The following is a 25355-nucleotide window of genomic DNA, read 5'->3' as shown; positions in this document are numbered from 1 at the left end:
CGGCAAGGAGGGTTGGCTAAGTAGGTTGCCAAGAGCACTGTCTCAGGCACGGCAGCTTCGCCGCCATGTTGCATCGCTGTCATATGGCCAAGACTAGGCTTTTGGAACTTTGAAAAGATGGTAGCGGCGCAATGCTTTCCTCCGGACGGCACAACGTGGCTTGTGCGAGGGTTGATTCATTGAGGAGGACAGTTGCAGTCGAAAAGTTCCCTTGGCGATCGGACCCCAAATGCAACATGAATGTGTTTATGCAGCAAAATTTCCCTGGAGAATAAAAATACATATAGCATCTGCGCCGCTGCACTGCCATAGGCCGGGAAGAGATGCCGCTTCGAGATTAGACGTAGCCCTGAACAAACACCATGCTATATCGCGGAACTAGCACGTAAATTTTGAGTGTGCCTGATCAGTCTTATGCCTGCCAACTACATAGGGAAGCTGTCTTCCGGGACAGCTATTTGAATAGCGGACAAGACAAACGTCAACAACTTCGCGGATCATGAATCGTTTGTGTATTCTCGCAGGCCTGTCATGGCTGCTCCCAACTGCCCGAGCTCAGCCAGGTCCATTTGAGTCATGCCCTATCCGCTGTAGCAAAGCAGGGCAAGATTCTTCAGATTGGACACACCTCCATGGCAAGGTTGCTTTAACACGCTGTCCCAAGGCTACTCTATTCGACCTAGCCATCTATACCCCAGTCGAAGACCCAGACTCTCATATTACGTTTCGCGCTTGTACCGCAGAAGATACAAGCACTGAGCAAACAGCAAGTCACAACTCAAGTCCATTCATTTTCAGTGAGCCACAAGAACAACGGCAATCGGAAGAGATGCTCTCAACCCTTGGGTGCCTCGCTGGTACCGAGACTTTCCGGAACACAACGAATGTCCAGCTTGTTGCGTGGCATACCGCAGACGATAAGTTGGCATCGCGAGCAGATGCAGTTGCCGCTGTCGAAACTATAAACGGCTGGCTCAAAAACGATGAAGACTGCCACTCCAGTATCATGTTCGCCCGGGCCGGCCAAGCGGTCATCGGCTTGTATGTTGGCGACGAGATTCACAAGCCAAGTGCATCCGGAGTGGTCAAAAGGTTCATTGCTACTCTGAAGAACGATGCAACAAGCTTATCCAGCCGATTTGCGGCCCAGCTATGTCAGGAGAAGACTCCGAGAACATGGTCGATGGGGATCTTTGCCGACCTCTCGGGGAACATATCTGCCGCTCAGGAGGCTGTTCGCAACTGGCATAGCGCCGAGTGTCTCAAGGGGGCAGACAGTACTGAAATCTGGAAAGACCTGGAGATCAGCATGGTCAAAGCTGCCGATGTCCCAACCAACCACGAGCTCTCAAGTGGTTTCGAGAAAAAGAGCGAGCCGCTCAAGGAGCGGTCATCGGCCCACGCGCTGGTCACTCGCGCAGACTGCAAGGCCATACAAGTTGTCGCTGGGGATGGGTGTTATTCCCTCGCCAAGCGGTGCGGGATTTCCCAAGATAAACTGAAGAGTTTCAATAGCAAAACGGACAAGCTTTGCGACATCAACACTCTCAAGGCAGGCCAATGGGTCTGTTGTTCCAAGGGCGACCTCCCTGATTGTGAGTAATACCGCCATAACCAAGTCTCAAACGCGGTGCTCAGCAGAATTGATAGCTAATAAATCCCCAACGCCGCAGTCTCGCCAAAGCAGAACAAGGATGGGACCTGTGCTACGTATACCATCACGTCTGTGGACATCTGTTGGAATATGATGGAGAAGTATTATCTCACAGAGAAAAAGCTAAACGACTACAACAAGAACACATGGGGCTGGGCCGGATGCAAGAATCTGCAGCAAGGCCAGAAGATCTGTCTCTCCAAGGGAGATCCGCCCATGCCGAATTCCATTCCCAATGCGATATGTGGCCCGCAGGTTCCGGGTACAAAGCGACCAAACAAGAAGACCCAGCTCAAGGATCTCAATCCCTGCCCTCTAAACGCCTGCTGCAACTTCTGGGGCCAGTGCGGCCTGACCAATGACTTTTGCGTCGAGGCACCGGCCGACACCAAGGCGCCCGGAACCTCCAAACCGGGGAAGAACGGCTGCATTGCCAGCTGTGGGATGAAGATCACCAACAACAAAGACCCTCCTTCTAGCTTTTCCAGCGTGGCCTACTTTGAAGCATGGAACAAGGAGCGCAAGTGCCTTCACATGGATGTAACGGACATCAAGAGTAGCGAGCATACCCACATTCATTTCGCCTTTGGCCTGGTGACTCCCGACTTCAAAGTTGATGTCAGCAAGGTCAAGACGCAGTTTGACAAGCTCAAAAAGATGAAGGGCATCAAACGCATTCTCTCCTTTGGCGGCTGGGCATTCTCAACAGAAGCCCCGACGTACACGATCTTCCGAGATGGCGTTACGGCCGCCAATCGAGCGGCATTGGCAAGTAACGTGGTCGACTTTATCAACAAGCACGACCTGGACGGTGTTGACTTCGACTGGGAATACCCTGCCGCTCCGGACATCCCCGGCATACCACCAGGGATTCTCCAAAACGGCAAAGACTACCTAGAGTTTCTGAAGTTGGTCAAACAGAAATTGCCGAAAAAGTCAGTCTCAATTGCCGCGCCAGCGTCTTACTGGTACCTGAAAGGATTCCCGATTAAAGAGATAAGCGGCGTTGTCGACTACATCGTCTATATGACGTACGATCTCCACGGCCAGTGGGACTACGGAAACAAGTGGTCCAGTCCGGGATGCGAGACGGGCAATTGTCTCCGTTCACACATCAACATCACCGAGACGGAACTCGCACTTGCCATGGTGACAAAGGCCGGAGTCCCCGCCAAGAAGGTATTTGTGGGCATCTCGAGCTACGGCAGATCTTTCAAGATGGCGAAACCCAGCTGCACCGGACCTATGTGCAAGTTCACGGGCTCGGCGACGCACTCTAATGCAGAGCCTGGCCAGTGCACCAATACTAGCGGATACATAGCAGCTGCCGAGATCAGAGAACTTCTATTTCAAGGCGAAGAGTCAGAGTACACTGGCACGACAGTCAAGACGTTTTACGACACCTCGTCCAAGTCCGATATCGTGGTGTACAATGGCGACAATTGGGTGGCCTGGATGACCGACAAGACAAAGAAAGACCGCATCAAATGGATAAAAGGGCTCAATTTTGGTGGCACCTCCGACTGGGCTGTCGATCTCGATAAGGATTACGGATCAACTAAAGTCGGCGAATCCGAGCCGGATGACCAAGAAGGCCAGACCTGCAACCTATCGAAGACCTTTGACAGTCTCGAAGCCTTGGAAAAGAGCGCAGCGAGTATACAGCCAGGTTGCAAGGCCATACACACTCTCATCGTGCTACAGAAGATGATGGACAAAGCCTTGGACAAGTACAGCGACGTCAATAATGGCTACGATAGCAAGTTCAAGTCGTATCGCAAGTACATGAATGATGCTCTGCCGGTACAGCTGCGCAATTGGATGTACTTTACTAATGGCCCAGGCCAAAAGTACTTCGACTGCAAGTTTAAGGGCAACGGCAACACGTATGAAGGGCCTTGCCCGGTGCCCAGGGATGTCAGAGGGGGTCTCATGTCGGGCATCTGGGACCTCAAGTACACGCTCAAGGACAAGAAAGGCTTCCGAAAGGCCCTGCTGGACGATCTCGGAATCGACCCTTCGTGGATCGAGTTTGGGGGGAGCAAGGAGAAAACTGAATGCCAGCAGCTTGATCATCCAACATTATGCAACAGCTTGGATCTTTCAATCCATGGCCAGCCCAAGCTCAAAAAGGACTTTCAGATGCCCGATCCCAAGGACATCATCAAGGATGCTCTGCGTGGTATCAAAGACCTCCGTATCAGCCTCGGTGCCGCTATGGCGGACATCGGCCTGGGTCTGTGGAAAGGAAGCAATGAAGAGGTGGTCTCGGTCCTGTCTATGCCAGTCTTCCTCCTCGTGCAGGCCGTAGAGGCGATGGAAGACGCCAAAGACATTGGCGAGGAGATCCAGGAACAGGAGGAGAGAAACCGGATTCTGACCATCATCACGGCGGTGCTCTTCTTCGTGCCTTTCGTCGGCGAGTTGACCGCCGCGGCGGCAGGCATGGCAGGTCTTGCCCGAGCCTTCGCTATAGGCAGCTTGGGCGCCGACGCGGCGCTGTCGATAGTCGATATCGTCAAGGACCCGTCCACAGCGCCCATGGCTATTGCGGGGATGCTACTTGGTGGGCGGATTAGAAGCCCGAAGGAGTACCGAGAAGCCTTTGACCTCCGCAGCAAGATGAAGCCGGAAGATGTGACCAAGGTGGGCGAGATCTACAAGAAGAATGAAGATACCTTGAAGAAAATCATCCAAGCTTGTAAGAGGTGAGCGTTGGCTCGTCAAAGCGACCGCGCAAGGGGAGAAGCTCGATGATTCTTGGAAATAATTTAGCAAGTATCTCAGCATAGAAAGAATTCATCGTTATGAGCGTCAGAACCGGGTAGATTCGTATCCTCGGATATTCTTTCACTTGGAAATAGACAGTCTGCCCTGGCGCCATGAGAAAGATCAGTAATCAACCTTGATAATATTATGCTTGGAAACCTTTGTCATGACCCGTGCAGGATGTTAGTTGACCAACATGCACTTGAAAAATCCCATAGTTGCTTTGATCCGGCCGGAATACTTTTACTGCCTTGGAATTCTGTCGGTACGAATCTGCTCCCTTCTTGACGCCCGAGGAGTTCCACGTTGTATGCGGGTCATTTTCGGGGGGGCAAAGCTGCATGCTCGGCTGACACAGCCTCATCCGTTTTGGCTAAACCTGGCCCAAAAAGTGAAATGAGCAAAGGCCGCAATCTCACAGCAACACCGCATTTTGCGAGAAACATATCGCTGCGGGAGACACAAAATGCCTCGAGCACTACCAGAGGAACTCATCGAAAACGTATGCCGCAACCTATGTTTTCACTGTTGCCATCCAGGCGCGTTCCCCAACGCCGACACACTCGACGTGAAGCAGAGCAAGGCGGCCCTCGCGCGTCTCTGCAGAGCGTCCAAGCAGTGCACCCGAATAGCACAGCCAATCCTCTATCACTACTATGCGACAGGGAACCTTCCCTCGCAGCAGGACTTGGGCCTGCCCGACGACCACCACAGCCTATGCTCCGAGGACGATAAGCTGCCTGCGTTTCTGCGCACAGTCATTGACCGTCCCGACCTGGCGCAGCTGGTCCTGACGATGCAGCTAGTAGGCTCTGACAACATCTCCGGCTGCACAGATAAGCTGGTCCGGATATTCGAAAGAGCCAGCGATCAACTCGGTATGGACTATCCTCCCAAGGAGTTCTGGCTGCAGGACGTCCTGGGCTCGCGGGAAGACTACCTCGAGGAGCATGGCGACCTACACCCAGGGCGCTGCACGATCCACCACTGGCTCGAGGAGCTCTGCATCCTTCTGACGCCAAACGTCACAACACTGCTCCTCGCACGCAATCTCCCCGGGCCGTTCGACCGCCTCATTGAGGCCTACAACAACGGCCGATCGGGTCCACTACTGCCGAGCCTGCGCACCTTGGCCCTGCGCACCCTCTCCTCGGCCGAATGGAGGCCTGATAACCCACGAGCTCTCTTCAAGAACGCCCCCAACCTGCAAACCTTCTATTGCATGCAGGCGGCCGTCACCGACGCCTATCTGGAGCGCTTCCCGTCCTCATACGGTGGTCTGCATCTATTTGAACGAGTCCGCACGCTGGTCCTTTCGAACCCTGACGACGGCGACCTGATGGACGTTCTCGCCGCCCTCCCGGCCCTCGAGGAGCTAGAGTGCCTGTGGATGGGCCGGGACTTCCCTACATTTCCCGGCTATGGGACCCTGCTGCGCGGATGCCGCAGTCGCAAGGGCACCCCGCTGCGCTGCCTGCGCTGCGGCTGGGCGCCCAACAACTACGACGCAGAGTACCCGGCGCCGGAGCACTACGAGCTCGCGTTCGACGGGGATCGCTACTCGACAGTGCGGCCGGAGGAGCTACTGCCGCTGGATCAACTCGAAGAGCTGACAATAGACCAGGCGGCTTTCCACTACGCCGGGTACGTCCGCCCGGGCGTCGAGGAGGACAATGACGAGTCGGACTCGGGAAATAGGCGGCTCGTGGACGTCCTGCCCCGGTCGCTGCGCGACCTGCACCTGATCTACGTGTACCGGGACATGACGGCGGACCTGGTGGAGTTGGCGAGGCAGTGCCTGGCCGGCACGTTTGCACACCTGCGGACGGTGCGTATCAGTCTGACGGAGAGGCCGAATCCGGCGCGGATACCTGGGCTGGAGGAGATGCGCAGTGCTGTGGATGTGACCTTTGCGGACGGGCCGGTAAACATCCTGTGGGGACCGACCAGCATGATAGGAGGGGATCCGATGATGGTGATGCCTGGAGGGACGGCGGGCGCGAAGCTGATCGAGCCCCCGACGCTGATACATCATTTGCCAGATGGGGGTGCTGGGTATGATTTTGAGAGGACGATGAGAGAGCGAGCGGAACGGATAGAGGCCATGCAGTGAGCTTCTGAGCTGGAGCGGAGGGCGGCTCCCAAGCTCTTATTATCGAACATATCTCTTGATTATCAAATACTTAAAGCATTATGTCCAAGTGTAGCACTGGGTTTAAGAACAAGTTACTCCTGTTCTATTTCACTCGAGCTCATAAACTGTGCAGATGATAAGGCACGCTCAACTGAACATAGTGATAGCATAAATCCTGTATGTGATATGCTTGTTGGGAGCATCAATCTGCTTGATGAAGAACATGCTGTCTGGTACCCAGTGTAGATATGCAATCTCAATCATAGGTTGAGAATTCATTTGAACGTCTGCGGATAAGTTCCGGCCCAACACTTGTCAGTGTCGGCACAATAGGTCGCATAAAACCATCCGCATCAAAGTGGCAACGATCAATTGTCGTTTCACGGTGAGTCCCATCCCCATTGGGAATTCCGAAACGGTGATACGCCATGTACCAGTGATCCGTGCCAGGCACGTTGACCATCGAGTCATGGCCGGTCGCAAGGATACCGTACTTAACGTTCTTTTGTAGAACAACACCGCGGTAGGTCCACGGCCCATGCACCGAAGTTGATGTTGCGTAGCCAACGCGGTAATTCTCCGAGCCGGTGTCATCGATAGAATACGTGATGTGATAGAGACCTTTGCGATAGACTATGAATATCCCTTCACGAAAGTCCGTCAGACCGGTGATTGCAGCGATTGTATTCTGGTTGATCGAGACCATGTCGTCGTTGAGCTCCGCGATGAGCGGCTTCCCATTGCCCCAGAGGATGTAGTATTTCCCGGTCACAGGGTCCAAGAATGCGTCCGGGTCAATGGCTTGATTTGTGGTGAGGGCCTCGTTATTGAGGATCATTGCAGTTGGTTGCGCAACGAAGGGGCCCTCAGGCGAGTCCGCGACAGCAGCACCGATTGTCTTTCGGTCGTAGGACGGGTTGTTTCCACTGAAGTAGAAGTAGTATTTCCCGTCACGGCTGGTGATCGTCGGCGCCCACGCATTGCCGGTGGCCCAAGGAACTGTTCCTTTTGCCCCATCCAATGTCAAGATGGGCTCTTTGCTTCTGGTCCAGGAGACCAGGTCCGGTGACTTCCAGACATAAAAGACGTTGCCACCCCATCCAGGAAACCCGTCTGTTGTCGCATAAATGTAATATGTATCGCCGAAGATCGCAATATTCGGGTCTGCGTAGAACCCCGGAAGGACAGGACTTCGCATCTCTACCGCCCTGAAGCTCCAAGTTGCCGTCGAAACGTCGTTGCTGCTTAGCACATATTCTGCGCCAGCCTGCAAGTCCACAACAGTACCCGATGGTGGCGAGACAACAACCCCATCCGCAGTAGAAAAGATTGGAGCGAGATGAGTCATGTCAATCCCAGGCACGATTGGAAATATCACCGATGAGGCATTCGGATCGATGATCGGTGGGACCTTCAGGACCGCGGGATCGGATAAGCTGATATTCACAAATGCTGAAGAGTCACTGGTGCTCCTGCGGCTCGTTTCATGACGGACTGTCATGTCCACTGCTCCATTGAGTGCCGGAGAAAGGGCCAGAGCCGAGGCCCCTAGTATATGGGAGAAGAGAAGCAACGGCCGCATGTCTTGGACTTGGACTTTTTCAGACCCTACAGGGGATGTTGTGGAAAGCCTCGAATGCTAGATCGGGTGGGAAACTCGACCGTGTGCATACATGGCTCGACCTGACATGGGCGCCCCCGTCTTTTAAGCATGTCTCGAGCCCTGGCCAGATGCCGGGCCATGTAAGAACCTACTCGACGACCAGAAGACCCCTCCTTTGGATACTTGATCGTTGACCATAATCTCGTGAGCCGGTCCGTGGCGGGCCGAGTCGTTTTTAGCAGCCATTGACACCTAACAAGCCATGTCAGTCCCTAAAACCCCGCATCTCTAAACTGAACGTAACGCTGCTGCGAAGCTAAATGTTGACTGTTCCTGGGTGCTCCACCAATCACACATGGCTGGCAGTTTCGTGCCATCCTAGCATTCAGCATGATTGTGGTCTAGGTGAAAATATGCACCGTACCTCAGAAGTTGCGTGCTAGACTGACTTGGGGCAACTGGCGAAACAGTAGCCGGTAATGATGACTGCTTTGCCGGCTGTCTTGCCGTTGCCAGTCTGAGGATCCCGCTTATAGACTTTTCGAGGTCTGCCAAGGGGTCAGCCTGAGCCGTGTCAGGACTCACGGAATAGAAGTAGAGCGATCTGGTGATTCACAGATGGAGTAGATGGCAACCACTTGGAGAAGCCTACAAGACTCGACATGTCTCGGATCCAGGCGCGTCTGGCCCGCCCTTGTCTCCGCGATGGGGGATTTCTTGAAGGGCGAGATGACAGATCCAGGCCTACGGTTATCAATGAGTGTAATAGGATCGGTTCTATCGGCTCCAACTCTCTATCATTATGATGAGGAGATAATCAAGGCGGTGTAGTCTGGCAATAGCTAGCCGAGAAGTCAACATCGGCCCGCCTGATCGGAGATTTTGGCGGTTATGACGTTCATAAGCAGGTAATTTACGGCGCAGGCGGCGCGGTGCTGATCTACCTGTTGTGCCTGTGAACATTGGCGGCACAATGGTCAGGGCCCGGCCGATAGCTATTAATTTGACTTGCAAGTTCTATGACACTATGACAGCTGCTTGCGAATCCCGAATAGACAAGCTTTCCCACATGTCCGGAAAGTTGCGGTAGTCGATTGCATCCTGGATGAAGAAAGTTGATACCAAGTTGGGAGGTCCTCAGCAGCCCCAATAAATGCGGTTGCATTTACCCCAGCGATCTACGCAAGATTACTCCAACAAGAAGCTCCACTGATGACAAGTGGGAACTGAAGTTGAGGGGATGAATACTCCGAACCAGGATTTCCTGCAGGCATACGCGTGCCTTCCGTGGGTTCAGCCTGGGAGTACTAAAGGCCCTTCCTACATATCTCTGTTTCCTGAAGCGATTTGCATCTGGGGTTTCTGTGTTCTAGCAGAATACAATATTCTCGATTGAATTACGTAGGTGCACACTTGGCTGAAGCTTGATCGGGTCTGAGGAAGCAGCATGATGACCACACGCTCGAGACCTGGCTGGTCATTCTGGACCTCGAGGTTCCTCGTATTCTTTCATGCGTTATCGAATGCTAGCCCAGTTGACCCGGGTCATATCTCTGCTAGATCGGATCCGCTGACTGTCGACCTTGGATATGCTATATACAGAGGATATCTAGACAATGTCACGGGCCTCAACAACTTCAGGGGCATACAATACGCTGCGCCTCCCGTCGGTAACCTGCGCTGGCAAAAACCTCAACCACCAATAACACAGACTGAACCTATCGTTCTATCCGCCGAGTGGCCTCCGGTGTGTCCGCAGAGTCCGGCCGCGCCCTTTACCCCTTCCCCCACTCCGGATCCCCCGGGGAATGAGGACTGTCTGTATCTATCTGTCATTGCTCCCCCGGCTGCCAAGGAACTCCCCGTACTCTTCTTCATCCACGGCGGCGGCTACGGTAGTGGGAACGAGGCACTCGAGTTTAATGACCTGATGAAGAACAATGGCAACGGCTTTGTCTATGTCAGTATCCAGTACCGCCTGGGCGCCTTCGGTTTCCTGTCATCCGCTGCCGTACATCGTCACGGGGTTGCCAATGCAGGCCTCTGGGATGTCAAGGCTGCCCTAGAGTGGGTGAACAATCATATCGGCGGCTTCGGCGGTGATCCCAGCCGCATCACCATCGCTGGCGAATCTGCTGGCGGAGGCGCTGTCATGACACTCGTGATGGCCGAAGGCGGCACCTGGGGAACGAGGATGTTTCAAAACGCCCTGGCCGCAAGCCCATACCTTCCTCAACAGTACAACTACGACGGCCCTCTCCCCGAGTCTACTTATGCTGGGTTTGCTATTGCCGCTGGGTGCCTCGACGAAAATGCGCCTGCAGGTGACGCTACCGTTTTTGCTTGCCTCCAAGCCACCGACAGCGGGACACTTCAGAAAGCCAACCAGAAGGTCAACAGCGTCGGACGTTATGGCTCCTGGTCATTCCTTCCCGTTACCGATGGCGAGTTTCTGAGGGACTTGCCATCTGTACAACTGCGCAGTGGCTCGGTGAATGGCGCACGTTTCCTTTCGGGGGTAAGCAAGCTCAGAGTCTAATTACCTAAATCATGAGAGATATTCAGACTAAAGCTGATGCGGAGCAGCACAACGCAAACGAGGGAGCTGTCTTCATGCCCGCTGTGGTGGACGAGAGTGCCTTCACCTCGTGGCTGAAGTCTAGCTTCCCAGTAATGAACGAGGAAGAGCTCGACAAGTTGGCAGAGACGTACGCAATTGACCCGATCGTTCCCGGCCAACCTTGGTTTGCAACGCTTGGAGACAGCGGACCGACGGCGCTGAACCAATCCTCTTTCGCCGTTGGATACCAACAGGCTGCCGACAACCTGTTCTCAGAGGCTACTTTTGTCTGCCCATCGTACTGGTTGTCAGACGCGTTCGGACGGTCAGGCGGGAACTCGTGGCACTACCAGTTCTCCGTCCCTCCCGCTCAGCACGCCGGCGACCTGAACGCGTACTGGGTCGCCAACGGTGTCCATCCCGGAGACGGCACACTGACCGAGCATTTCCGTCTCGGCATGCAGAGGATCTGGGGCAACTTTATCATTCGCGATGACCCCAGACTTTCAGATGAGCTCGTCGCCCAGCTCGCTGGAGAAGGTGGCGTCAACGGGAAGTTCGACGCGGCGAGCTCGAGAAGCTGGAAGACCTGGTGCGGCGGAGCTAACGGCTCGCCCATGCTCAACCTCAACATGACTGGAGGCATAGAGGTTACGGCCAACATGACCTACGCCTACGGGGAGACTGTTAACTTAACGCAGTATGCTGAACCTGGTCTCTCCGTAGCATGGAGCCTTGTCGATGCGTACACGTGGGAAGGCGGTAGGGGCAGGCGGTGCGATGTCTTGGCTGAGCTGGGACCCAGTGTGCCAGAGTAGTTGCAGAAGTTGATGGAGATGGCAGTGTTGCTCTAAAGTCAGGACTATACATGATGGCAAGCTCGTCTATTATTATTCGCCATGCCAGCATCAGTTAGAGGCGGGCTGCTCAATCATATCAGCTATGCTATTAATAGCCGTAGCGATTTTCCCCAGCCACTCGTTCGCCGTTGCCAGTTCTCCCTTCTCTAAAGCCTCCAGTACTCCGGGGAATATCACGCCATCATAGCCATACCATAGACCCGGAGCAAAGACCTGCAGATTCATAACTTAGTTCGGCATCGTAACATTTACTTGGTTATTGCATGCTCCACTCACCATGTGCCGGTACCATGGCCTTCCCGGCAGTCCTGCGCCTTTTGGCAACAGAAATAGTCGCTCAATCAACCTGTACTTTGTGTTGATAGACGACAGCGAAGCCTGTTCTTCGTCTGTGGTCGCAGTCGACAAGGCTTTTGCTTTTTGGTCCAGCTTCTCCGCGGCGGTTTGGAAACGACTTATCGACGCATCAATGGAAGTAAAGTCGAGAGAGCAGCTCTTACGCTCCTTCAGTTCCTTCAAGTGCATCTTCAGAGTAGCAGGATAGTGTGCAGCAGTAAAAGGCACCACGGCAGCCTCGGCAAGCCTGGCGACAACCAGTCCCCACAAGCGAGCCATGGCCAAGTGCTTCTTGAAGCCCGGATCTCCAAACTTGTCGACCCAGTAGTAGCTATCATAGTTAGAGTGATAGGGGTAGACGCCTTGGCCTTGTCTGTTGAAGAGCATGTCGATGGAGGGGATACCGAGGTGGTCGAAGAAGACGGTATAGTCGCTCCCCGTTCCCATGAGTGCAAGGCTGGGCTCTGCAAGGCCAGGGTCTGCTAGCTGCTGGTCGCTCAGCCAGTCGTCGTAAACTGACTTTCCTTCATACAGTGGGGATTCGACCACCTTAGCAGCATCTCGGAGGATGGTGTTCAAAAGAGGACTGCCGTTGGCACCGAGAATCCGCCCTCCATTTGTAGACTCATCCACATTGATATCTATTCCAAGATACGTCAGTGCAAGGCTTAGCCAATAGGTCACTAAACTTGTTGACAACTTACACGCTATGGAACTCTCGCTCAGCATCTCGGCGTTGTCTTCTCCCCATTCCGTTGAGCCGACCAACCCGTACTCTTCATTATCCCAGTTGCAGAGGATGCTACAACGGAATTTGTTAGCTACGGTTGCCATACATACTGAGTTTCTCTTCCTCAACGACTTACATCTTCCTAAGCGGCCTCCATCCTTTGGAAAGCAAGTCGCCAAAGCCTCGTGCAACTTCGTTCATTGAGGTAGTGCCAGACACAGGATCGATGGCACCACAGCACCAGGAGTCGTGGTGGTTCCCGAGGACGACGCACTCCTCAATGGTACCCTGGATAGTTCCAACTACATTGTATATCGTGGCATATTTAAAGGTGCCTTGATTTGACAACGAGACTTTCAAAGCACTAGGTCCCGTACAGTACTGGACACCTTCCAATTGCCCAAGCCATTCGCCTCCCATCTCGGAGGGCGAGAGGCCGTGACCATTGAGGGCTTCAAGGAAGGGCTGGGCTTCCGAGTATGAGATAGGGAGCGAGGGGATAGTAGGGATGGCATGCGTGGGATCGCATCTTTTCACATCTCTGCCAGGCAGACTAGGATATCCAGGGGTGGTCGGATCGCCGACAGCAACGGAGAAGTAGTCAACACTACCACGCTGAATGGTCTTTGGATGCCTAGCTGGTCCGTCAGGGAAGTGCTGGTAGCCGTTTCTGGTCGTGTATTCGCCGTCCTCCTGAGGGTCGTTGTACAAAATGACAGCCGCAGCACCGTACTGCTCGGCAGCCCTAATCTTCAGACCACGAAATACTTTGGCATATTTGCAGATGACAATCTTGCCCTTGACCGAGATGCCTTTCGCAGCAAGCAGATCGAAGTCCGCAATAGTGCCAAAGTTGGCATATACGAGCTCGGCGCAGACGTCTCCATTGGCGCCGAAGCCGTGAAAGGCCGGCAGGCCCTTGTCCGGTGACGAAGTTGGGTCCTCTGGGACCTCATCTTCCCTAAGGGTCGCCTCAAAGGCGACTTTTCCATCTGCAGAGAGCAGTTGAAGGGCCTGCGACTCAGGAAAGTTTTGCAGCACTTCGTAAGTGGCCAGCTCGGTGGGGATACCGTACGAACGCCACAAGTCTCTGATCCTTTCGGCGTGAGCCAAATCACCGGCCAGATGAGGTTCTGCCGAGTATAGCTGAGACCAATGCCGAAGTTTGTGCACTTCGGGCGTCCTCAGCATCACCCGTTCAACCTCATCCTGAGATACTGCCATCTTGCTGAAATGTCTGGGCAATGATGCGTGATGCTTTCGCTGTTAGCCTCAACGTCTGGTCGTGGTACAAGATCAGTGGACAGGCGCTAGGCGAACGAAACCATGCCTACCTACCATGCAGTCTACTGTTTCTCAAATTCCTACCCTGCCATTCGGTTGTCCTTGTTCCTTACAAGGCGTGAAGTAGAATCGGCCCCACGCCGACGTCGGCATGCCCCACCGATGAACGGGGATGAAATGTCGAGCTAGTAGGCTTAAAATGACCTGTCTGTCAGCGATCACCAGAGGTGGGTGAGCCATCATCCTACTTAGAAATTGAAGGCGTTTACTAGGAGGAGGATTTTTATATTCTAGTAGCTGTGAACAGTACGGTATTACATTATACAGATTAGTCATGCTGCTATAATAGGTGGATGGACAACCCCAGGACTCATACTTGGACGGTCAGCTCACTCGTCGTTTGTCACAGATCATTTGCGGACGCCATCAGTCATAAGTTTCTGTACACAACCTGTCTCCCTAGAGACTAGTCTGCCGGATATTCTATTGCACCATTGACTTATCCGCACAAATCAATAATAACCCGCATGAACATTCGGATACAGTCAAGGTAGTCGGGGATGTCCACCTTCTCATCCGGTCGCGTGTTGTACTTGCCCCCCGGCCCACACACAATACCCTGCATCCCCAGACTCTTATACAAATGGCCTGCGTCTGATCCGTAGAAGCACGTGGGTGCCAGAACGCCCGTTGGTTGATCTTCTCCACGAACTTGATGGTAGGCTCGGTTGAGTGATTGCACGATCTCGGAGTCTGGCGGTGTCTCAAAAGCAGGCATCGTCGGCTCAAAGCGTTGGTTGAGTTCAAAGGTCATGCCCGGGAACTTTTTGATCACTGCCTCGATGGTCTCCCTCATGGTAGCCATCACATCCTCCTGCGTCTGTCCGGGACCATATCTCGCACTTCCGGCGAGTTTGCAGAAGTCGGAAACCTGGGCAGGCCTCCACTCGGCGAGCTCTTTGCCGAGCGCTCCGTGAGCGATGCCAACTAGACATCTGTTGCACTTCTTGTGCTCCGGACTCTTTGCTCCTCGAAACGTCAAGGCGTTGAGCTTTGGAATCAGTTCGCATGCAGCCATGATGGAATCGGCCGCCTCCTCCTTGGCTGACATGTGACGTGTGACACCGATGAGGTTGATCTCGAAAGTCAACGCCTCGGCGTGCATGGTGATGGCCCGGATATCAGATGGCTCGCAGTTGATGAAGTAGTCCGCCTTAATCCGACCCTGCTCGATGAGAGCCATTGTGCCCACGCCCCCTTGCAGCTCGCCCACGACATATGTCAATGTTACATCCGCGCGTGGCTGCCAGCCCCAGGCCTTGAGGGTTTCGACAGCGCAGTAGTAGGCCGCACAGCCTGACTTCATGTTGCTAACACCGATGCCGTAAATAAAGTTCTCGTCGATCTTGCCCTCCCACGGGTCGACCGTCCAACCCTCAGAGACTGGGTTCGTGTCCAAATGGCCATTGAAAAGCAGTGTCTTGGCTGGTTGAGCAGAGGCCTCGCCCTGTCCTCTGCCTCTCCAGACACCGACTGCGTTCTGGCGCTTGCCGTTGTCGAAAGGATATACAGCGGCATCGAGACCGATCTCTTTCATGCGCTCGACCATGAAATTTGATGCCTCGATCTCTCCATCGGTCTGCGAGTAGCTCTTGATCTGGACGAGCTTGGAGAGAAACTGGAGACACTTGGTCTCGTCAATCTCAGGAAATTGTGCCATCTGGTGTGTGCTTCTGGTATTGTTGATGCTTCACTCAATGCTCAGGCTTCGACTGTTGCGGCCTTCTCTAGAGTATGTCCGATCAATGGCATGTGCTCCAAGGAACCGGGGGCTATCGGCCGATAATCGCACTTTGCCGATATATATTTCTCTTCCTGACAAGTCTCTGGCGTGGGATCGACCTTGGAAGCAAGCTAACGAAGCGGGCATCCCTGCAAGCCTAGAGCCAATATGCGCCCCAATGCTTAACAGGCTACTAGCGTTCGGTGATAGTCCGTGTTATTCCCCAAACTGCTGGAGGAAGCCCTCCAGATAAGAATCGAGTGTCTGAGCCGGCAACAAGACCCGAACCGCATCCAGTTACTGTATTGTACAATAGATAAGCTGCTCGGGGACCCATTCCGCTGAGCGCGGCGGTAGGACAATAAGTACCCGCGAGGGAGTCACTCCGGTGGTTGTTCCTCGATACGCAGACAAGTCAAGCAACGTGCTCGCAGCAGACACTGTCGACCCCTGTTCCGGACTCCTCTTTCCCCAGAAAATTACGTTTTCGTTTCTCTGCAGACAATGTCCGACACCATCCAGGCGGCGCCGGCCCCGCGGGAACACATGGCCACCTCCGACGCCGAGGCGGCCCTGAAGGGCCAGAAAGCCGACGAAGGCTACGAACTCTTTCAGGAGGCAAATCCGGAGGCTTTCACGCCTGAGCAAGGCGAGGCAGTGCGTCGAAAGATCGATCTTCACTTGCTGCCCCTCATGTGCTTCCTGTACGGCCTCAACTATGTCGACAAGGTTGCCATGGGATGGGCTGTCCTCTTCAACTTTCGAGGAGACCTCGGCCTCGTCGGTACAGAGTATTCCTGGGCGAGTAGCACCTTTTATTTCGGGTACCTGGCTAGCCAGCCATTTGCGAATTATATACTACAGCGGTACAAGACCGCCAAGATCCTGAGTTGGTCAGTGATCTGCTGGGGAGTTCTGATGCTGGGGTAAGTTGGCTTCACTCCACCTCTACAAAATTCTCCTCCTAACACATTACAGTCACCTCGGACTTAAGAACTTTGCTGGACTGATGGTAATTCGGTTCCTACTTGGCGTGGCAGAGTCTGTGGTGACACCCGGCTTCGTGATGTATACCTCGATGTTTTACACCCGCCGGGAGCAGGTCATGCGCACCATGCTGTGGGCTGCCATGCAAGGACTCTTCTCCATAGTCTCTAGCTTGCTCTCCTTTGGTCTGGGTCACATCACCAACACGGCTCTGAAACCCTGGATGTACATCTTCCTCGTCCTGGGCCTGCTTTCGGTTATATGTGGCTTCTTGTGGCTCTTCTTCATGCCGGAGACCCCTAACAAAGCTAAGTTTCTCAGCCATGAGGAGCAGGTCATCGCGGTCCAGCGTGTGGCTTCAAACATGATGGGTATCAAGGGATACGAGTGGAAGGGATACCAAGTCTGGCACGCCGTCCGTGATCCCAAGACCTGGTTTATCCTATCTTTTGTCTTGTTCACGCAGCTGCCCAACGGTGGGCTTACAAGCTTTGGTTCACTCGTCATTTCCGGGTTCGGTTTCGACGCTTTCAAGACGCTCCTCATCGGCCTTCCTTCGTCGGTGGTTAGTGCCGGCAGTATGGTTGTCTGGGGATTCTTCTCCCTCAAGTACGGCAACCTCAGGACACTTGGCATGACCGTGCCGCTGCTGCCCGCAATTGCTGGTATTGCTGCCGTTTACGCGACCCAGAACACAGGAGCCAACAAGTACGGTCGCGTATTTGCTTATTGGCTCATCAACTCTTATGCTGTGACTGTAAGCATGAGCACGGCCACGTCCAAGAAGATCTGGTCAACTAACACATCTCTAACACAGTGGCCCTTTGTCCTGACCATCGTCGGCCAAAACGTTGCTGGTCACACTAAGCGTGCCGTTACCAACACGATGCTGCTCGTTATCTTCGGGGCCGCCAACATCGCCGGACCCTTCCTCTTCCGAGACCAGGATGCCCCGAAATATGTGCTCGCGATCACGACAATCTTGGTCTTTTTCTGCATTGCGCTTCTGTCGGGTATCCTGCTGCGTGTCTACATGGTGGTCGAGAACAAGCGCCGAGACCGCCGCTATGGGCCGGTCGACAACCTCGAGGAGAAACTGGACGGTATGCGTCTTGGTATGCACGACAAGACCGACCTCGAGAACCCCGACTTCCGCTACGTTCTGTGATGAGATCGAATCTGGCGTTGCATCAAATGGTAACACTGATAACTGCGTCTTCATGATATTTTAGAGTTTGCCACATAGTAGTAGTACAAACACCAGATCTTCATATGACACCACTACCTCACGACTGATTGCACTTGACTGCCTTGTGAAAGGATCCCTTAACCTTAGACACACATATACGACCCAACGTACGTGCCAAAGTTGACATTGCCAGTTGCCCCAGTCGAGTCACTGTTACACTTGTCGACGCCCTCGGTCGGTGATACGAGCTTGGAGCAAGCTATGTCCTGAAAGAAGAAGCAAGTTCCAGATTTTTTACCGTCTCCCCTATCAGTGTAGAGCTGATTCATGTTCCGTTGGAATGTCTCCCAAGAAGGAAGACAATTCAAGGCCGAGTGCTGAAATGAGACTGAAGAGGCGAGATGGAATAGAATAGAGGAGCCCGTTGGCGTCCACATTACTTTACTATTTGGGCCAGAAGGATGAAATGCTCCGGGGATCAAGATATATGTCCAGGTGCTCCTTCCACCTCAACCCTCGTTCCTTCTATTTCATGCCTCTCACGATTCCGAAGCAGCCGTCATCGGCCTCTTCGGGAGGGCTATGTCTCCCAAATCCCTTCCCAAGACATCTGGTCTTCCCTCGACCGAAATTCCAGCCGCGCTCACTCTTCTCCATTTCAACCCATCCCATCTACCACTCAACCCAAAGCCGGCCAGGTCACCAAGGACCATGACCACGATGGCTCCCGGGCAGCGCCAGGACCAGAGCAGCCTCCTCCGCCTGGCGCTGTGCCGCCACAGAGCCGCCGTCGGCTGGTCCGTCCTGATGGCCATCAGCGTCATCTTGGTCGGCTACTCGCAGGCTCTGCTCACCTCGCTCATCTTCCACCCGGAGTTCAGCAAGATCTTTGGCGACCTGTACCTTGACGAATACGACAGCGACAGCTACGACGCCGTGCACAAACGGATGCCCACGAACTAGCTGATGGGGATCCAGATGGGCGTCGTCGGCAGCGCCATCGTCGGCTCGCTGAGCTGCGGCCTGCTCAGCTCCCGCGTGCCGCCGCTCAAGTGCATGGGCTTCGCCGTCATCGCCTTTTGCGGCTTCAGCATCATCAACTTCTTCGCCGCGTCGCGCGAGGCCCTCCTGGTTGGGTCCATGCTGCAGGGCGTCCCCGCCGGCATGTTTGCCACCATCACCATGAACTACGCCGCCGACATCTGCCCGCCGAGCATCAAGGGCTACCTCACGAGCTACGTCAACCTGTGCTGGTATATCGGCCAGGTTCTCTCGTCCGGGGTCCTGTTCGCCATGGCGGACGTCCGCGGGGAGTGGGCGTACAAGATCCCCATCGCGCTGCAGTGGCTCCTGCCCGTCCCCGTCCTGCTGGGCTGCTGGTTCGCCCCGGAGTCGCCCTGGTGGCTGATCCGGCACAACCGCCTCGACGACGCCGCCAGCTCGCTGGCGTTTCTGACGCCCGACTGCGAGACGATGAACGAGATACGCGAGCAGGTGGAGCAGATGTTCCAGACCATCAGGGCAGAGTCGGTCAACATGAAGATCCAAGGGACGTACATGGACTGCTTCCGCGGACACAACCGCCGGCGCACTCTGCTCGCCGTCATCTGCTCTCTGAGCCAACTCGTGGTTGGGTTCGCCATTGCAAGCCAGGTTGTTTTCTTCCTCATGATGGCCGGTATACCGGAAGACAAATCCTTTGCCATGAACTTTGGTGAGCAGGCCACCCATGCAGATTGCCTTCTAGAATTCTGGATGGACTGACTGTACGGCTGTAGCAAACTCGTGCGTGATCTTCGCGGGAGGTTTAGTCTACTGGTTGGCACAAGCCTACACCTCCTACCGCCGGATCTTTCTGGGAGGCACTGCCGGCATGTTCCCCATCTTGGCCTGCACCGGCTGCTTGGAGATCACCTACCGCCTCGGTATCTTCAACTCTGCCAGAAGGTCTCAAGCCGGCCTGCTCCTCGCCTGGTCCTTTGTCTTTGGTATGGGGTTCTTCCTATCTAGTCCTTCCTGAACTCTCATGCGCAAATGGGTGTTGATTCACTGACTGACTATTTCCCCTTGTCTACTACAATAGGCGCGACGATCGGCCCCGTGACCAACTCGATCGTCTGCGACGTGACGGCGCCCGTGATCCGTGCCAAGACGCTGTCCCTTGCGCGCGCGGCCTACGACTTCATGAACCTGGTGCAGGCCGCCGCGGGCCCGTACATGCTCGACGCGGGGCACGCCGACCTGCGCGGCTTCGCGGCGTTCCTCCCATCGTCGTGCGCGCTCGCGCTCTTCGTCTGGGCGTACTTCTGCCTGCCCGAGACGGACGACATTCCCACCGACGTGCTCGACGCCCTGTTCGAGGCCGAGGTCTGCGCCCGGAGGTTTCCCGATCAGGCGGCGCGGCTGAGGGACGGGCTGGAGATCGAGAGCAGTGCCGTGATCAGAGGGAGGAGGAGGGGGGCCAGGGGAGGAGAGGATCCGGAGAAGAAGGGCGGCGGCTGGTGGGGGTGGGCTGGAGGTCGGCGGAGGAGGCAGAGGGAGAGGACGCAGGGGGGTGGGGAGCTGGCGTTGGGGGTAGAGTCGATTGGGAGGTTTCCGTCACTTGTCCCGGGGTTCGAGGCCTCGTAGGCGAGATGATCGGTGTGTGCTGCAGTAGAGTTAGACTGTATGTCTTAGGAAAAGCATTGTTTGGTTTTGCCAACTGGCAGTGCGAAGAGCGAGCGAGCTTGACTGCTCGGGGCTGATGTGTGATTGTGAATTCCCCGATGGCTTGCCATGAGCCATGTGTCTATCTATTAGTCTATGTGGTATCGCTGTCTATCGGCGTACGTGTTGACTGATTCGTCTGTCTATGTCATCTTCCTTTGTGTAAGAAAGGGTCCCAAAACACCGAAGCCATCCCATTACACCATTATCCCAATGCTTGTAGTAGAAATTTACAAACGCCAGCGCTGTGTGTGTGTAGCAAAATCCCAAAGAGATAAAACGCCATGTAAACAAACCCCCATCTCCCAAACGAAAAAAATCTAAAAACTGAACAAGGCACTCCTCCGCTTCCCAAAGGGATAGACCAGCAGCGCGCTCAGGAACAGGCCGACGGTGATGCCGATGGCGACCTGGATGACGCTCAGCAGCACGGCGAAGGCGACGCTGTTGACCATGCCGCTCTCGGGGCTCGGCGCGCCGCCGCTGCCCGTCGTGTTGTGCGTGATCTGGTTGGCCGTGTCGATGCTCGACAGCAGGCTGCCGTTGGCGGCGAGCCCGGAGGGCACCTGCACGAAGATGGCGGGGAGCATGGCCGCCGCGGCGAGGCTGTAGCCGATGACCTCTGCGCTGCCCGGGGCGCGCTTCTCGGCCTTGGCCTCGTCCTCGGCCTCGGCCGTCTCCGTCCCCGGGGGTCGTTCGCCGCCGAGCTCGTCGTCGTCGGGCGTCGCGGCGCCGCCGCTGCTGCCGCCGACGGCCTCGAGGTCGGCGCTCGAGTAGGAGCCCCGCGAGTGCAGCTTGTAGAACTCCCTGCGCGACTGCTGGCGGCGGTGGTGCGCGGGACGGTGCCTCGTGCGCCGGCGTCGCCACCAGCGCCGCAGGCGGGCGGCGCGGGGCCCGAGGTGGCGGGCCCAGAGGGCGCAGAAGGCGCGCTCGAGGTGCCGGCTCAGGCGCGAGTAGAGGTTGGCCAGGACGCCGACGCACAGGGCGCCGAGGGTGCTGGCGATCTGGGCGTTGTTGTTGAAGTAGGTCGAGGCGTAGGTGTTTGCGGCGAAGCCGGCGACCGAGATGACGAGCATGACGGGGATCTGGCGCCACTTGGCCTGGTTGACGATGCACAGGCAGACGGTGAAGAGGGGCACGAAGAGGAAGTACCAGGGGCGGCCGAGGGGCGCGGAGCACTGCGTGTCCGAGGTGGCGCTGCTGTCGATGGTGCCGTAGATGGTGGCGCCGATGGTGATGCCGTAGCCGAGGAAGAGGGTGTAGATCATGGCGTAGACCATGCGGATGGAGCCGGCGACGATGTTGTGCGACTGCAGCTCCAGCGAGGCGCAGAGGACCATGTAGCCCGGCAGCAGCAGGGCGATGGAGGACTGGGCCAGGGCGGAGAAGCAGAAGACCTTGCCGCCGCCGATGGAGCCGAAGGCGCGCGCGAGGAAGGTGGTGATGACGGCGGCCGAGATCTCAAACACGTTGGCGTAGAGCTCGGAGGAGGGGGCGACGAGCAGGGCGAGGGCGCCGACGATGCAGCCGAGCAGGAAGGCGACGGGCATGTCGACGAAGCGGCCCTGGAAGGCGAAGGGCGCGACGGTGGCCGAGGCGAGCCCGTAGAGCGGGATGCGCAGCCAGGTGCTGAACTTGTCCCGGCGGCCGCTGACGGCCTCGAGCTTGACGATGGCCTGGTCGACCGAGATGCGGTCGTGCACGACCTCCTTGTAGATGCCGTGCACGTCGAGCAGGCGGCCGAGGTCGACGCCCTGCGGGGCGCGCACGAGCTTGACCTCGGCGGTGTGGGTGCTGCTGTCGTCAAAGGAGATGAGCATGCAGCCGGGGATGTAGAGGAACTGGCACTCGATCTCGAGCACGCGGGCCGACATGCGCAGGTAGTCCTCGAGGCGGTGGGTCGGGGCGCCGAACATCATGAGGGCGCGGCAGAGGCGGATGAGGTAGCGGTGGCGGCTGAGGACGTGGGCGATGTGGATGGTGATGCGGATCTGCTCCTCGTCGCGGCGGGCGGTGCGGGGGCTGGCGGTGCCGCTCGCGGAGGAGGAGCCGCCGCCGCCGCCGCCGCCGACGCCGAAGAGGCTGGACCGCGAGCGCTTCATCTTGGGCCGCTGGTGCTTGAAGCGCTCGCCGGCGGCGGCGCCGAACTCGGTCAGGCCGGGGGTGCTGAGCATGGTGGAGGACTCGACGAGGCCGGCGATGCCGGTGGCGGACTGCGAGTGCTTGTGGCTGCGGTACCCGGAGAACAGGCCGCTGTGGCGCTTGGGCGTGGTGGTGCCGGAGGCCGGGGAGGACGGGCGGGACGGGCGGGGCGTCTCGATCGGGGTGGTCGGCTCGCTGTGGCCGGGGCTGGGGCTGCCGTTGCGCGAGGGACCGCCGGCGCCGGCGCCGGCGCCGGACTCGTTGTAGAGCTTCAGCAGGGACGCGAGGATGCCGCCGTTGTACTTGCTCGGGGCCGGGACGTACTCGTGCTCGTGGTCCGCGAACTGCTGCCGGCCGGTGGGCGTGGTCTGCCCGGAGCGCAGGCCGGCGTCGTACTTGAACTGCGAATCGGGGGCGAGGCTGAGCGCGCCCGGGCGCTTCTTGGAGGAGGAGGACGACGACGAAGACGAGTGGTTCTTGGTGGTGGCGTTTCGCCGCGAGTGCGCCCTGACGAGGCGCTCGGCGGCGGCGCGGGAGTTGGCGCGGGCCCTGCCCGTGGCGTAGACGGCCTCGTCCTCCTCGGTGTCGGGGGCGTCTCCTCGGTCGAGCGAGGTGCGGCGCGAGGTCGGCGCGGACCAGTGCTTCTCGACGCTCTCGGCCAGGCGGTCGGCGCGCTCCTTGGCCTCGCGGGAGGACTGCTCCTGGCGGTTGCGGCGGGGGAAGTAGGAGGGCTCGGGCTCGGGCAGCACGAGCTGCGGCGGCGACAGGATCTTGCTGATGGCCTTGGACAGCTCCTCGTGGTCGACGGGGTCGTCGCGCCGCAGGGAGATGTCCTCGGCGCCGGGGGTCGAGCCCGTGCTCATCGTGCCGGCGGCGGCGACGTTGGGGCTGCTGAAGTAGTCGAACTCGGGGGACTGGCGGCTCTGGCCGTCGCTGCTGGAGAACCCGACCCTCTTCTTCTCCTTGCCCTTGGTGGTGGTGGTGCTGGCGGCGGCGCCGGGTGCGGGAGGTGTGCCGGCCCCAAAGGGCGAGTTCTGGTCGCTCATGGCGGGCAGGCGACCGCTGAGCGGCCGACGATCAGCGAGTGTGGGCAGGTCAGGTCGACTGGCTGGGACCGAGAGGACGGTTTCGGTGTGGTGTGAAGAAGGGACCAATGGGTTCTTTAGCCACGAGCGAATATCATCTAGTGCGTGATTTTGGCGGTTGGTAGGTTTTCGGCGGCACCGCTCTCGTTCAGGGCACCGCTTTCAACACCAAGGATTTCTCGAGTGTCGATCAGTAGAGGAGGACTACGGTACAGTTGGCAGTTGGATACTTGGGGGGGCAGTTGAAGCTGCAAGAAGCAGCTGTGTCCTCCTTCTCCCACAGGGTCTTGTGGGAGGGTGAGGATGGGCTTTATCTGACGCGCACATGCACTCGATCCGGACACACGGGGGGACGGACAATGGCTGGCTGGCAAACTGGGAATGGGAATGGGAATGGGAATGGGCAAGGGGAATAGGACCGACCGCTTTCCTTGCGTCATCTGTAGTGGAGCACCGAGAGAGAGAGAGACAACCTGATACCTGATGGCCAAGCAAGCTAGGTATCTACGGAGGAGTACAAGTAGCAAGCGGTTTGCCATGGCCATGGAGCAGGAGAGGAGCAGGAGAGGAGCATGAAGCGGTCCCAGTCAGTCTCCATCGGGATGGGATGAGCCAGACTCTCAACTCTGCACTACTTGTACTTGTATCAGCAGAGCAGAGGAGAAAGCGGGCTTTAAGCGGGGAGACCAACGAGGTCCACTGTCCGCTTGCAAAGCCGGCCGGGAGGGCGAGGAGGCGAACAAGGTTGGGAATGTCTGATAAGGGCGTTTACTAATTAGGGAACGGATGGCGGTGGTTTGGTGTTGGTCCGGGTTTGGTCCGGGTTTGTGTGGTGGGCGTGTGGGAAAAGGCGAAAGAAAAAAAAAGGACAAAGGCTACAACGCCAAACCAAAACAGTCATCATAATACCAGAGTACAAGCAGCTTGACTCGTACTCCGATCTCAACAAACCAAACAGGCCAAGATCGGAGGTTTTTGCTCTGATTCATCCCTCCATCCAATCATCCAATCACCCAATCCACCGCCCGTGAGACACGATTGCGTCAATTGACTTGCATTGACACGTGCAAGCCCAGGTACAAGTCATCTGGCATCTGGCATCTGGCATCTGGCATTTCTTTTCCTGTCGGAAGCGTTCCTTTTGTACAACGAGCAGATAAAGGATGGTCGCACACAGATCTTGCAGTCCCGAATTCTGCAGTGCAGGATCTTTTGTCTCGGGCTTGATTGGGGAGATCGAGAGAATTCGATGGGTGGTGTGCCAAGCTGCAAGTTCCCACAGTTTTGGGTTCCGCCACCGCCGCCTTCTGGAAAGCTCCAGCACTCGGGTACCTGGCAGGCCGCCTGCCAACACGCTATGAGTGCAGTAGTTACAGCACCCGGCAGGCTACAGCAAGTGCTGCAGCGAAAAAGTTTTCACCGCCGTCGCTGCGACCGATCTCGTATCAGCAATCCATTGATCCCTCCGTCGATTGGATCTGGTCTGGAATCGATGATCCAGTACAATACTTGTACAGACGCACACTGCTGGGC

At 56.4% G+C, this 25355-nt stretch overlaps 7 protein-coding genes across 7 annotated transcripts; 3 read left to right on the top strand and 4 right to left on the bottom strand.

Annotated features, from left to right (window-relative positions):
• Positions 1-499: 499 nt before the first annotated feature.
• E0L32_010586 (uncharacterized protein) lies at positions 500-6536 on the top strand (the record flags this gene model as incomplete). Its single annotated transcript, XM_031133221.1, has 3 exons — positions 500-1595; positions 1674-4355; positions 4963-6536. The coding sequence occupies 3 exons, from the start codon at positions 500-502 to the stop codon at positions 6534-6536; spliced, it is 5352 nt and encodes a 1783-aa protein (XP_030989401.1).
• A 277-nt stretch (positions 6537-6813) lies between these two features.
• E0L32_010585 (uncharacterized protein) lies at positions 6814-8058 on the bottom strand (the record flags this gene model as incomplete). The annotated part of the gene is made up of 1 exon (XM_031133220.1): positions 6814-8058. One exon carries the CDS (start codon positions 8056-8058, stop codon positions 6814-6816), a length of 1245 nt encoding a protein of 414 aa, XP_030989400.1.
• Positions 8059-9610: 1552 nt separating this feature from the next.
• On the top strand, positions 9611-11538 carry E0L32_010584 (uncharacterized protein; the record flags this gene model as incomplete). Its single annotated transcript, XM_031133219.1, has 2 exons — positions 9611-10678; positions 10726-11538. The coding sequence occupies 2 exons, from the start codon at positions 9611-9613 to the stop codon at positions 11536-11538; spliced, it is 1881 nt and encodes a 626-aa protein (XP_030989399.1).
• Positions 11539-11628: 90 nt separating this feature from the next.
• Positions 11629-13870, bottom strand: E0L32_010583 (uncharacterized protein; the record flags this gene model as incomplete). The annotated part of the gene is made up of 4 exons (XM_031133217.1): positions 11629-11793; positions 11857-12557; positions 12621-12718; positions 12783-13870. The coding sequence occupies 4 exons, from the start codon at positions 13868-13870 to the stop codon at positions 11629-11631; spliced, it is 2052 nt and encodes a 683-aa protein (XP_030989398.1).
• Positions 13871-14429: 559 nt separating this feature from the next.
• Positions 14430-15650, bottom strand: E0L32_010582 (uncharacterized protein; the record flags this gene model as incomplete). Its single annotated transcript, XM_031133216.1, has 1 exon — positions 14430-15650. One exon carries the CDS (start codon positions 15648-15650, stop codon positions 14430-14432), a length of 1221 nt encoding a protein of 406 aa, XP_030989397.1.
• Positions 15651-16217: 567 nt separating this feature from the next.
• E0L32_010581 (uncharacterized protein) lies at positions 16218-17868 on the top strand (the record flags this gene model as incomplete). Its single annotated transcript, XM_031133215.1, has 3 exons — positions 16218-16639; positions 16692-17457; positions 17518-17868. The coding sequence occupies 3 exons, from the start codon at positions 16218-16220 to the stop codon at positions 17866-17868; spliced, it is 1539 nt and encodes a 512-aa protein (XP_030989396.1).
• Positions 17869-18588: 720 nt separating this feature from the next.
• On the bottom strand, positions 18589-23783 carry E0L32_010580 (uncharacterized protein; the record flags this gene model as incomplete). The annotated part of the gene is made up of 4 exons (XM_031133214.1): positions 18589-19632; positions 19733-19891; positions 19948-20451; positions 20961-23783. The coding sequence occupies 4 exons, from the start codon at positions 23781-23783 to the stop codon at positions 18589-18591; spliced, it is 4530 nt and encodes a 1509-aa protein (XP_030989395.1).
• Between the last annotated feature and the right edge of the window lie 1572 nt (positions 23784-25355).

Source organism: Thyridium curvatum (genome assembly GCF_004353045.1).
Source record: "Thyridium curvatum strain D216 chromosome Unknown NODE_87_length_172569_cov_81.238300, whole genome shotgun sequence".
Taxonomy (NCBI): Eukaryota; Fungi; Ascomycota; class Sordariomycetes; order Thyridiales; family Thyridiaceae; genus Thyridium; species Thyridium curvatum.
Note: the sequence above shows the minus strand (reverse complement) of the source record. Positions and strands in the feature narration are given on the sequence as shown.